The sequence below is a fragment of the Myotis daubentonii genome, chromosome 10, assembly GCF_963259705.1.
Source record: "Myotis daubentonii chromosome 10, mMyoDau2.1, whole genome shotgun sequence".
Lineage (NCBI taxonomy): Eukaryota > Metazoa > Chordata > Mammalia > Chiroptera > Vespertilionidae > Myotis > Myotis daubentonii.
The window spans coordinates 33,961,054-33,974,533 of NC_081849.1; the positions used below are offsets into that span (position 1 = coordinate 33,961,054).

A 13,480-nucleotide genomic window follows, 5' to 3' on the forward strand; every position below is an offset into this window, starting at 1 on the left:
CCTCAGCTGAAACCAAGGGAGAACTCTTACCCATGAGCATGCAGAGACCTGAGCACAGATAGCAGGGCTCCCAATAGTCAGTGAATTGTGAGACAACATAAAACAAGTCTTCAGATTCCAATGACCCTGACCTTGGGGCTTTGAAAACTTCCTGGACATCAGGTGGTTCCTGTAACTGAGAGGATCATTGATTTGTTCCAGCGGGGAAGGGGTGTGGCAGGTTAGCTCTACAGCTCAGGCATTTGTCAAGGACAGTGACATCACTGAGTCTATTTCCCCCAAACAGAACACAGAACAGGAAGACATGAGATTCTGCCCTGGACCTGAAATGGTCACCAGGCTCTTCTTCTGGGTGGCTCTTTGTCTCCTGTGGGCAGGTGAGTACAGGGGGGCTTCCTGCCCTGGATTCCCAAGACCTCAGCCCAAGCCTTCATCTTAGGATGACAACATCAGGTCTGTGGCTTCCTTACAGGAAACCTGGATGCCCGAATCACCCAGAGCCCAAGATACAAGGTTGTGGGGACAGAAAAGAATGTGACACTGAGTTGTCACCAGACTAATAACCACGACGTTATGTACTGGTATCGCCAAGACCTGAGCCATGAGCTGACGCTGATCTATTACTCAGTTGGTGCTGGGATCACCGCCAAAGGAGATGGTGCTGATGGGTACAGTGTCTCTAGATCAAATACAGAGAACTTTGCCCTCACATTGGAGTCAGCGACACCCTCACAGACATCTGTGTACTTCTGTGCCAGCCGTGAATCCACAGCATTGCAGGGCCACCTCCTCTCAGTACAAAAAGGCAGGGGGAGGCCCTGCACCATGGACTTAGGGGAGCACTAAACAAACTTCACACCATGGAGCCCCCAGTGGCCTGAGCCAGCAGGTTGAACCTCTGTGTGTGGTGAGGTCCACCTTCAGTGCAGTATCTGCCAGGTCTGCATCAGACTCAGGGCCTCAGACACACACTCTGCACTGTTGCAGTCTGTCAGTCTGTCCTCTTTAGGTGAGCTGTTACATAGGAAAGTGCTTCCCCTGCTCTAGGTTTTCACCCCATCACACTAGTGTCTTAAAGGTCAATAAAGTGGAGTCCTCTTCCAGAAAGAAGCTATAGGAACCTATTGTTTACTGCATGGTGACCAAGAAGGACAAAAGACTTTGCTATGAGCTGTAGAGAAATAAAAAGACATGGAGGTTAAGGAACACAGTGAAGGCACTTGGTTGTGACCTGCAGAAACAATAGGAGCTTCTGATTATGAGTGACAATATTTTTTTCTTTCTTATTGTAGTTAAAAGAACGGGGCATCTCAGAACTGCTGGCATCTTAATTAATTAATTAGTATATTAATTAATTAATTAGTATCAGGCAATCTTCAGGCTCAGTGATGTCACTATGGGAACTGCCTGTGCAGACAGGGAAGTCCCTCCTCCTCTGCTCATTCTCACAAGGACCCTGACCTGGGTAACCTCCCATTCCTGTCCTGACCCTGCCATGGGCACCAGGCTCCTCTGCTGGGTAAGCTTCTGTCTCCTGGGGGCAGGTGAGTCCTCAGAAAACCAAATACTTTCATTGTGCGTGTGTAAGTGTGTGTGTGTGTGTGTGTGTGTGTGTGTGTGTGTGTGTGGTGATTACAATTATTTGTCCTTATTCTATTTCCAAATCTGTCTCCACAGGTTACACATATGCTGGAGTGTCCCAGTCCCCCAGGCACATAGTCACAGAGAGGGGACAGAATGTTACTCTCAGGTGTGATCCAATTTCTGGACATTCCTTCCTTTACTGGTACCGACAGATGTTGGGGCAGGGCCCGGAGTTTTTGCTTTACTTTCAGAACAAGGAGCCCCTAGACACATCAGGGATTCCTAACAAGCGGTTCTCTGCTGAGAGGCCTGATGGCTCCTACTCCAATCTGACAATCCAGCGTGCAGAGCAGGGGGACTCAGCCGTGTACCTCTGTGCCAGCAGCTTAACCACAGCGCTGCAGAGTCACCCTCTTCCTGCTCTCAAACCCTCATGCACTCACCTCTCTTCAGAGTTACCAAAGTCCTTAACAAATGAGTGGATTAAGTGCTTTGGGACTTTAATTGCTTTTCTGATAGTGGGAGCTCAGGAAATGACCTTTGAAATACAATAAGGTCACCTTGGTAATAACATTCTGGCTGTGGATTTCTGGGATCTCTTTATACAGTTCAAGATACTACAATTGAGATTGAGCACCCAGGCTGAGTGTCAGGTATTGTGGAATCTTCTGTAAAATATAAAATTTCAACACATTTACAATAAACTCTCTGTACTGAGTGTCACTGACTCAGACCACATTAAGCTCTTTTGTGCGCAGCCAGTGCAGAGCACTGTCAAAGCCCCATGCAGCCACCAGCCTTAAAATACATAAATTAGAACCCTTAGTAAGAACTGTCATGAAATCAATTAACCAGGAGCACCTGTCACCCACATTAATGCACGCTAATGTAAGCCCATATATTATTTTAGTGTTTTCTCTGCAATTCTGCAGTCTTCTCTAATCTATTTTTTAAAAATATGATTTTATTGATATTATAGAGAGAGGAAGGAAGAGGGAGTGAGGGAGAGCGAAATATTGATTGGAGAGAAACATCAATTGGCCGCCTCCAGCAAACCATCACACTATGGATTTAGCCCGTAACCCAAGCATGTGCCAATGGAAGTGAACTGAGGACCTCTAGGTTCATGGATCGAGGCACAACCACTAGACACGCCAGGCAGGGTCTAATATATTTTTACTAGAAATTTAAATTTAGCTTGGTTTAATAAAAGCCCTATTTGAGAAGGTGTTAAAGAAAATTGGATTTAAAGAAGACCTGAACAACAGTTACCGTGTTCCCCCTTATACAGAAATTACCCGCAGTGGATGTCTGAAACCACTAATAGTACCGAACCCTACATATATGTTTTACCTTTTTTAAAAATATATATATATTTTATTGATTTTTTTTACAGAGAGGAAGGGAGAGGGATAGAGAGTTAGAAACATCGATGAGAGAGAAACATCGATCAGCTGCCTCCTGCACACTCCCTACTGGGTATGTGCCCGCAACCAAGGTACATGCCCTTGACCGGAATTGAACCTGGGACACTTGAGTCTGCAGGCCGATGCTCTATCCACTGAGCCAACCTGGTTAGGGCTATATGTTTTACCTTATACGTGCACATCTTTTTACTTAGAAAAAGTACTTTATGACATCTCCTTGGCATGTCAGAATTGCCAGCATAGCTACTCTTGTACTTTGGGTCACTATTAAGTGAAATAAGGGTGACTAGAACACAAGCACGGCAATGTTGCTGCAGTCAATGTGACAACAGAGACAGCTATAAAGTGTCTAACACTGGGTTGTGCGCACAGCCTTGATACGCTAGAGAAAGGATGGCTCATGTCCCGCCTGGGGTGGAACGAGACAGCACAAGATTTCATCGGGCTATTCAGTATGGTGCTCAAGTAAAAACTTGGGAATTGTTTATTTCTGGAACTGACCATTTAATAATTCTGAACAGAGCTTGACTGCTGGTAACTGAAACTGGGGAAAGTGAAAGGACTACTGTATGTAAAAACAATAGCAAGACAGAGAGTAGATAAATAGATAAATATCTTACCATTGTGAGGTATTTCTAATCTGTGTCCAGTGGTATAATATCACTTGAAGGTAGACTGTGTTAAGGCAGAGATATAAATTGCAAACCATAGAGCCACCACTAAAATAACAAACACAGAGTTATAACTAATCAGTCAGCAAAAAATGAAAAAACAAACAAAAATCCCCCCAAACCAAATCAAAACACACACACACACACACACACACACACACACACACCCAAAACCAATAGCCCAATATTTCTCAAGAACACAGATTAATAATCCCTTCAAAATTCCATTATATCAAACACAATGACATCTAAAGAGGATATTTATCTCAGTAATGTACAACCAGTTTTAAATTTAAAAATATGAAATGTAGTTTAACCTCTCAAATATAAAAAAAGAAAAATCATATGATCATCTCTATAGATGTTAAAAACACGTTACACAACCCAACATCTGTAACTGATAAAAACTCTTAGTAAATCAGAAGTAACTGGAAACTCCTTTCCCTAATCAATGGCATTTATGAAAAAAATCTTTGGTTAATAGACATTTTTATAAGTAGACTATGATAAATTAAAGATGCAGGTTCTGATTCCTAGATCAAACATGTAAAGTAGCACCAAAAGGGGAGAAATAGTCATTTCAACACTGGTGCTGTAAAAACCATATCCGTATTGAAAATAATGAAACTCAATTCTTATCCCACTCCATAAACCAGGAGTTGGCAACATCTGCCTGCTTGTTCTTATATGGCACAGAAGCTAACCAATGATGTTTACGTATGTGTTTGAAAAAATACAAATAAAAAAATATTTGCGACATAGGAAATTATATGAAATTCAGATTTCAGTATCCATACACCAGGTTTATTGGAGCACAGCCATGCTCACTGTGAGCGCAGTATCTCTGGCTCTTTGACACTGCAGGGGCAGAGCTGGGGAGCTGGGACAGAAAGCCAAAATCTTTACCATTTGACTCTTTATAGCAAAAGTTTGCTAATCTTGCCATAAACAAAAATGAATAAATATGAGATGGGTCAACATTCTCAATGATCTATAAAGGTTCTAAAAGAAAACAGAGCAAATTCTCTTCATGACCTTGCAGTAGGCAAAGACGTCTTTGAGAGGACAAGAAATATCTTTAAAAGCATATTTTTGTTTATTAAAAGTTTTAAAATCCTGATCAACAATATATATTAAGAAAATATACATGTATCTATGAAAAGTCATGTATTCAAAATAAAACAATTCCTACCAATCAATAATTTTATAAGATATGCAATTCAATTGTTTTTAAATAAGCAATTGAGTTCAACAGGGTGGTAAAAAAGAGAGAAAGATCTATAAGTAGGCAGCTCCCTCTTCAAAGAGGGTTAATTTCCAGCTGCTTCGATTTTTTTTGGCTGGAAGAACCCCACTGTAAGTCCATCCCAGGAATTACCTTTGGTTAAACATAATGTTTCACCCTAGCTGGTTTGGCTCAGGGGATAGAGCATCGACCTGCAGACTGAAGGGTCCCAGGTTCAATCCCGTCAAGGGCACACACCGGGTTTGAGGCCTCCAATAGGGGGCATGCAGGAGGCAGCCAGTCAATGATTCTCTCTCATCATTGATGTTTCTATCTCTCCCTCTCCCTTCCTTTTTCAGAAATCAATAAAAATATTTTTTAAAAGAGAGAGAGAGAGAGAGAGAGAGAGAGAGAGAGAGAGAGAGAGAGAAAGAGAAGAGAGAACGTTTCCTGCAAGTTTCCTCTACTGCTTCCAAGGGCAGCTGCATGCATGGTGTCCTCTTCCCCAGAACACTCATTGATGAGATTTGGAATTTGTGTTTCCTTCTTAGAAAAATGCACTATGCTTTTCTCAGTGCCACCTGCAAAGGGTGAGCTGAGACAGGTAAACATCACATCAGCAGGAGCTTGCACTGTCCTGGCTGGTCCTGACTCCTAATTCAGACAGAATCCACCCAACCTGGGCAGTGTCAACACTGTTGTTGCACAAGTGGCCACTTGGGGGCACTATGGATCCACAGAGTGAGCTGCTGATGGGGCCCTATGGGACAGGGAGGGTTAAGGGACATCCTCTTGGTTTGGTCCCTACAACAGGGAGATTATCTGATGAATCAGAGGTTTGCTGATCATATCTTCTCATGAGAACTGCTATGCAGGTGTGTTGTCACATCAGGGAGCCATGTGAATGGCCTTGCCTGGAGTTAAGCTCTCTCTTGAAGCCTATGTTTGGAGAGTGTGATGGAGCTTCTTTCAGTGGGGCAGCCTGGATAATTAAAGTCAGGTGTAGAGCAAAGAACACCTGCTTTAAGGAAAACAGAGAAGCAATCGTCACCTGTCACAAACCGTGCTTCATCCAGCTCAGCACAGCCAGTAGCACCTGCTCATAGGAAGATGGATAGAAAGGGGAATGCCTGGACCAGTTGAGCCTATCCAGGAAGTGCAGGTTGCCTGTAAAAGTCTACAAGGACAGTGACATCAGAACAGTGACATCACAGGCAAGCCCTCCAAACAGAGCAAAGGAAAGTGCAAAAGCCTCTGATCTCTCACCCCAAACACCAGAGCCCAGAGCGGGGAGATGGCCAGTCTTTTCCTATCCAAGTCTTCCAGTGGCCCCTGGCTCCTCTACCACATGGCCCTCTGTCTTCTGAGGGCAGGTGAGTCCTGAGTTCAGGTGGACACCCCTTGAATCCAAAGTTCTTTACTGTTGCTGGCCTGTCCATCTGCTTCTCGTGCTGGTCTACAGCTTCTGTCTCCTTCTTCCACAGGTTCAGTGGCTGCTGGAGTCACCCAGTCCCCAAGACACCTAATCAAAGTCCAAGGGGGGAAGGCCATTCTGAAATGCCAGCCCATCTCTGGACACAAAAGTGTGTACTGGTACCAGCAGACTCTGGGGCAGGGCCCCCAGTTCCTCATTAGTTTTTATGAAAAGGAGGAGCAACAGAAAGGAAACATCCCAGATCGGTTCTCAGCAAAACAGTTCAATAACTACAGCTCTGAGCTGGCCATGAGCGCCTTGAAGCTGGGAGACTCAGCTGTGTATCTCTGTGCCAGCAGCTTAGACACAGCCCTGCAGGGTCAATGGCTTTCTGTACTCAAACCTCCCTGCCCCAGCTGAGGATGTCACAGGAGAGGGAGAGGGGGCCTTAGTGAGTTCCAGGGCTTCTGTTTTGTTCTAAGACTCTCACTGGCCTGCTGAGCTCATCCAGAGCTTTCCTGAGTGTCCTCCCAGCTCTGCAGGACCTGGCAATTCCTAGCACATGGCAGGAACTCCTGCTTTGATAGAGTGGGGTTCAAGTTGTGTGTGCTAATGCACAGTCGACATTGTGTGTTCACTTTACAGAGGAGGAAGTGCTCAGTATACCATTTTATAGACAGGAAGCTGTAGCTCCTGGATATCCCAAATATATCTTAAATGACAACCCTATATCTCCAGGCCTCAGAAGTAAACATTCCCCCAGAATTCTATGGTGCTGCCTGTGCCTGGTTCAGAGAATATAACTGAGCCCTGTCTCTCCCTTCAATAGCATCAGAACTGGGATGGAGAGGTCACACCTCATGTGTAGTTGCACAGCTGATTGCCTGGCAATTTATAAGACACTAGAGGCTCAGTGCATGAAATTCATGCATGGGTAGGGTCCCTAGGCCTGGCCAGTGATCAGGGCCGATCTGCAGGGTGACTGCCAGGGCTGTTGGTGAGGGGAGGAGCCTGGCACCCGCCTTGGCTGGCCTGGGGCCTGCAGGCTAGGGGCAGCTCCTGCATTGAGCATCTGCCCCCTGGTGGTCAGTGCGCATCATAGTGACAGGTTGTTTCATCAGTTGTTCCAATGTTTGGTTGATTTGCATATCAGGCTTTTATTATATAGGATAGTACTTCAAACCAGAGAATGTGCATCTGTCCTGTCCTAGTTCACATAGAGGGAGGCCATGATGTCCCTCTAAAGAGGAGCTCAGTGACTAGGGTGATTTCCAGAAGATTCACCAAAAAAACAGAATCTGTCCAGGAATTTCAAGAGAATTCTGGGAGTTACTACAGGGAATCAGTGTTTCTAAACCGACAGTGTATGAAGGAAGGTCTCAGCTTGCCCTCACACTCAGCACTTTCAAGCAGATAATCTGAAATCGCTAGATCTGCCCAGGTCAGGAACTGCAGAAAACAGCTAAGCATCACTGCTATTAATTGAATGGTGTAGACTTTTACAGACTGGGGTACAAGTTTCTTGATGAATGCAGAAGACTTCAATGCTACTCATTTTGTGCATTTACTCCAATCACCTTATTCATTGCTCATTTTCTGTGAGGTGGCACAAATTACCAAGGGCACAGGTGAAAACACTGATTGTTAGAGTTTGGATACTTTGTTAAAGGGGCACAGCTAACAAATATCAGAACTGGGACTCAAACATGGGCCATACTGACTTCCACCCATGCTTTAAATCACTCCGCCCTTCTGCTCTTGGTAGAGGGAGGCATCTTCAAAATGAGAACATGAACCCAAAGATCCCTTTCAGAAACTCTGGCTCTGACACAAATCATTTGCGTAACAGCTTCACCTGGAAGGTGACATGCTAAAGAAGAAAGAGATCCAGCTTTGGGAACCTGTCTGTTCATATTCTGACCTGCCTTGGGATGATGACTCAGAAACTATTTGCCTGAGTTTTTACATTCATAAACTGGGGACAATAATGCGTGTCTTGTAGATATTTAAAACAAGCAAATATAACAAATTGCTTAATAAAAAATATAGGCTCAAGTAATCTTTGTTCTCTATAAACTCTGTGACAAATCTCCAGTGCAGAAAAATTTTTGCTATGTACAGCTCTGGGATCAAAGGCAGTCAGGGGTTACTTTTGCCTGACTCATCTATGGCTCAGAAAGAAATTCCTCTGAAATGCAAATCCTGTTGCCTAATAATTTATTGGGTAAAATTAACTACTGAGAGGTGCTCTTAAGGGAAAATGAAAAGGTGACCCAGGACAGCATTTCCTGTTTGATGTTAAGTCTGATGTACAAGAAGGTGTGGTGCTTCCAGAAAGTTGTGGCTTCTGAGTGACTGGTGATCACACAGAAGAGCTGATAGAAGGGACAGTTACTGTGAAGAGAGGCCATCATAGTGGAGCCTCTAGTGTCGTCCATCCATTCCTGGCCCACCTCTGGTATCAGGCTCAGCTGCAGTGGATAATTACATGCAAGATTGTGCGCATTTACCTGGTTCTGAAAGCACCCCATCACCTGCAGGCTGGGTGTCCCTCAGCTTTCTGCTCTGGCCTCCTCTCTATCATGGGAGCCCACATGGCCTGCACAGCAGGGCAGCCAGAGCTGCAGAAGTGCTAATGCTCCTGGAGGGAAAGGAGCCAGGGATGAAAGCTCAGCCTCTGCATCCAGGAGGACAGCTCAGGAGGTGGTCTGTGTGCTTCTCTGCAGATTTCAACAAAATCCATCTCCTGATGTCCCAGCATGACCGCAATATTGCACCTTATTCTGATTTTCTCCTTCCATGACCTTTCCTCCCTGCTCTCTTTCTCCTGCTTCCTGAGATAATTTCCAAAATAAACTACTTGCACCTAAATCCTCATCTCAGATGAGTCTCCAGGGGCAGCCTAAACAGTGACAGTGATGGATGGAAATGACCACCAGAAGTCTCTTCTCTTTGGAAGAGGAACTGCCATTTTTGTTTCATTCATTCTGCCATCAATAATTCAAAAAGTCTTATAAAAATAAAGTTTTAGCTCTAACTGGTTTGGCTCAGTGGATAGAGCGTCGGCCTGCAGACTGAAGGGTCCCAGGTTTGATTCCGGTAAAGGGCATGTACCTTGGTTGTGGGCACATCCCCAGTTGGGCATGTGCAGGAGGCAAATGATTGATGTTTCTCTCTCATCGATGTTTCTAACTCTCTATCCCTCTCCCTTCCTCCCTGTAAAAAAATCAATAAAATACATTAAAAAAATAAAGTTTTATAACAACAGGTTTAAATAGATTTTTCCCAGTTCACTTTGGTTTATTTAAAATTCCCAGCAGACTTGCATGGGTCTCTGCTCCTTTCAAGCTCTGAAATAGGTTCTATTTGTGACTGACTAGATTGAGTTATGTTTACAGAAGTTGAGTCTACCTGGACTCCAATAACCGTTCATTCCTTTCACTCAACAAACCCTAATTGAATTCAGGTAAAGAGTCATTTGGGCTTGGTGGAAATGTATGCTTATAATTATGGTGCTTTTCTAAAAAGAAAACAAAAAAAATATTTAGAAGTCTTTGACAGCTTCTGTGCAAATGAGAAGACCTGAAATTATTCTTCATTGCCTGCATGGTCCATTCAGCCTTCACTATTTACCATGTACAGGCACTATCTAGGAGCTTGGGAGACACCTATGCAAAAACACAAGGACCAGAAAAAAGCTTTCTGATGACAAAAATTTTTATTGAACATCAAATTTATGACTCTAATTCATTAATTTATAAGAAAATTACAAAGGAGCTATTCCTGGTAAATGCATATTTTACTAAAGTAATTAGTGTATTATTGAGAATACTAACAATATGGATAGATGATATCTGATTGTGAGAACAGTCCTCAGATCTCTGGGAATCCACCTACTCTAACCCAAACAATGTGAGTCCTAGTGAAAACTTCCTCTATTTTGCACTGCTCCAGCCTGGTATGGGGCTCCTTTGCTGTGTGGCTCTTGTTCCCCGGGGACCAGATAAGTTCTGGACAAGATATAAAGGCCTTTCCTGGGTTGGACAGGCACCAAGCTGCCAGCCTTTCTATGCAATGGCCGTCAACCTCCTTCTTGCCTCTGATTTTTGATTCCTTGTCCTTTCTCACTGTTGTGTGATTATAGTTGCACATCGAGATGACATCAATATATGCAGTCACAGAAATGGGGACACCCCACCCTGAGATATAACCTGTATAAGCAATGGCAGCTCCAACTGATATTGACTAGTTGCAAGCGTGGCACTGTAGGTCATTTAGGATTTAATCAATATTCTCCCATACTGTTACGGGGAAGGGAGGGGGTGTGTGCAAGACCTCTGAATGGAAACAGAATATTTTCTTGTGATTCTGTAAGCATCAGAAATGTGTACCTCTGGCTGAATATCTCATTCACCTGGCAAACAAGCCTACTCTCTCTTTAAAAAAATCACTGTCATGGGGACTTAGGTGAAACAGTTTTCTGTGGCCTCAGCTGAAACCAAGGGAGACCACAGGGATCTGAGCATGGAAGTCAGGGCTCCCATCAGTCAGTGAATTGGGAGACAAAGCAAAACAAGTCTTCAGATTCCAATGACCCTGACCTTGGGGCTCTGAAAACTTCCTGGACATCAGGTGGTTCCTGTGACTGAGAGGGTCATTGATTTGTTCCAGCGGGGAAGGGGTGTGGCAGGTTAGCTCTGCAGAAAAAGCATTTGTCAAGGACAGTGACATCACTGAGTCTATTTCCTCAAAACAGAACAGAAAGACATGAGATTCTGCCCTGAAATGGTCACCAGGCTCTGATTCTGGGTGGCTCTTTGTCTCCTGTGGGCAGGTGCATGCAGGGGGGCTTTCTGCCCTGGATTCCCAAGACCTCAGCCCAAGCCTTCATCTTAGGTTGACAGCATCATGCCTGTGGCTCTCTCTTTACAGGACACCTGGAAGCCCGAATCACCCAGAGCCCAACATACAAGGTCACAGGGAGAGAAAAGAAGGTGACTCTCAGATGTCACCAGACTGATAACCACAATAATATGTACTGGTATCGACAAGACCTGGGGCATGGGCTGAGGCTGATCCATTACTCAGTCAGTGCTGGGATCACTGGCAATGGGTATAGTTGCTGATGGGTACAGTGCCTCTAGATCAAATACAGAGAACTTTGCCCTCACACTAGACTCAGCCACCCCCTCCCAGACATCTGTGTACTTCTGTGCCAGCCGTGAATTCACAGTGGTTCATGGCTGACTCCTCTCTACACAAAAAGGCAGGGGGTGGGAGGCCCTGCATACTGACTCCACAGAGCCCTATGCAAACTAACAAACCATGGAACCCCCAGTGGCCTGTGCCTGCAGGATGAACTTCAGTGTGTGCTGAGGTCCATCTGCAGGGCAGTGTCTGCCAGGCCCGGACCAGGCCTTGGACCTCGGACACACACTCCCCACTGTTGCTGTCAGTCAGTCTGTCCTCTGCAGCTGCCCTGTGACCTGGGAAGGTGCTTCTCCAACTCTAGGTTTTCACCTCATCAACCTGAGTCTGATGCCTCCAGGGTGGAAAGTCATAGGAAAACAAGATCCATCTAGACCCCCCTTGTATATTATACATAGTGTCTTCAAGGTCAATGAAGTGGAGTCCTCTTCACTTCAAGGAAACACTGTTTACTGCATGGTGACCTAGAAGGACAGGAGGCTTTGCCATGGGCTCAGGAGACATAATACCAGATGGAGGGTATGAAGACAGATAGGGCACTTGGTTGTGATCTGCAAGAAGAATAGGAGCTTCCAACTCAGATATTTTCCCAGGCTATCATTTTATTTTTTTATATCTTTAAATGCCAGTCTATTTCAGGGGAAAGCCAAGACAACAACAGATGCCCGCCCTTGATTAGATTGAGCATGTGTGACTGGTCAAAAAGGTTGAGCATGTGTGACTGGTCGAAAAGAGAGTATGGTTTAGAAACAGGGACAGATGCAGACAGAGAGGTAACTGTCTCAGAGAAATGTGGGAAGCCAAGGGAGGGGTGTTCCCTAAACTCAGTGCATCACAGCCACATCCCATCTCCCCTGCAGGCCCTGCTGAGCTATATCTATGAGGGGAGTTTCTGATTCAACCTGAGCCAAGACCAAATGAACTCTGGGCCCTAAGCCTCTGCTGGGGTGGGGGGCAGTGACATCCCAGGCAGACATGTCTGTCCACTGGAGATGGGCCTCTGAGCTCCCTCTCAGTCTGTGGGTCAGAGCATTTAGCTGGGACAGCCCCATCTCGCCCTGACCTGGCCATGAGCCCCAACCTCTTTTGTGTTACGCTTTGTCTCCTTGTGGCATGTGAGTTCTGCTTTCAGTGTACATGTTTGTGTGTCAGTGCAAATACTACCTAATGTTATTTACTTTATTAGGAATATTCTGGTAATTGGTAAAGCAGAGGAGCAGTAGCATTCAACATGAAATTTATATTTGGTGGCTACTTGGAAAAGCTGTTCCTGTCGGCAGAGGCTCCATTTACAGAGAGAGGCCGTGTATTAGTCCTTGAAGAACTGTGAGTATTTCTCTGAGTAGAAACAATAGAATTGTCTAGAATTGCCTGAGAATAGACCAAAGCCCCAGGTTTGCCTGAGTGATTCATATCAATTCTTTAAGGACTAATGGTCCAGCTACTGTGGCTCAGTGGTGGAGCATACACCTATGAACAGGAGGTCTCAGTAGGATTCCTAGTCAGGACACATCCAGGTTGTGGGCTCCATCCCAGTAGGGTGAATGCAGGAGGCAGGCAATCAATGATTCTCTTTCATAATTAAAGTTTATATCTCCCCCTCCCTCTCTGAAGGCAATATATATATATATATTAAAGACTAATGTAATTTCCTTTCCTTAGGCAGCAAAGACTGAAAATAGCCTCTTATTTCAAAGAGTAGAACCCTAAAAGTACTGGAGTGAGAATATCTTCCTGAGACAACAGCCTTTCTTCCCACTTCTTTGTGGGAACCTTATTTGAGAAAGCTATGACGTGTTCATCAACCCTGGGGTGACACCACAACCAACATTGTAATTCTACTGCTACTTGAATTAAAAACACAAACTGAGCAAGTCTAGAGCCTGTGGAAATGTTACTTGTTTCTACTGCGTTTGGAAATGCAGGCACTAGAGGGCGCTCATTTACCTTC

At 44.7% G+C, this 13,480-nt stretch overlaps 2 gene segments (V, D, J or C); both read left to right on the forward strand.

Moving 5' to 3' along the window:
* Window positions 1-299: 299 nt before the first annotated feature.
* LOC132211453 (T cell receptor beta variable 10-2-like) lies at window positions 300-867 on the forward strand. The segment is given in 2 exon segments: window positions 300-377; window positions 473-867. Coding segments are annotated over 2 exon segments (447 nt in total).
* Window positions 868-6,201: 5,334 nt separating this feature from the next.
* On the forward strand, window positions 6,202-6,741 carry LOC132211359 (T cell receptor beta variable 5-5-like). The segment is given in 2 exon segments: window positions 6,202-6,280; window positions 6,392-6,741. Coding segments are annotated over 2 exon segments (429 nt in total).
* Window positions 6,742-13,480: the final 6,739 nt, after the last annotated feature.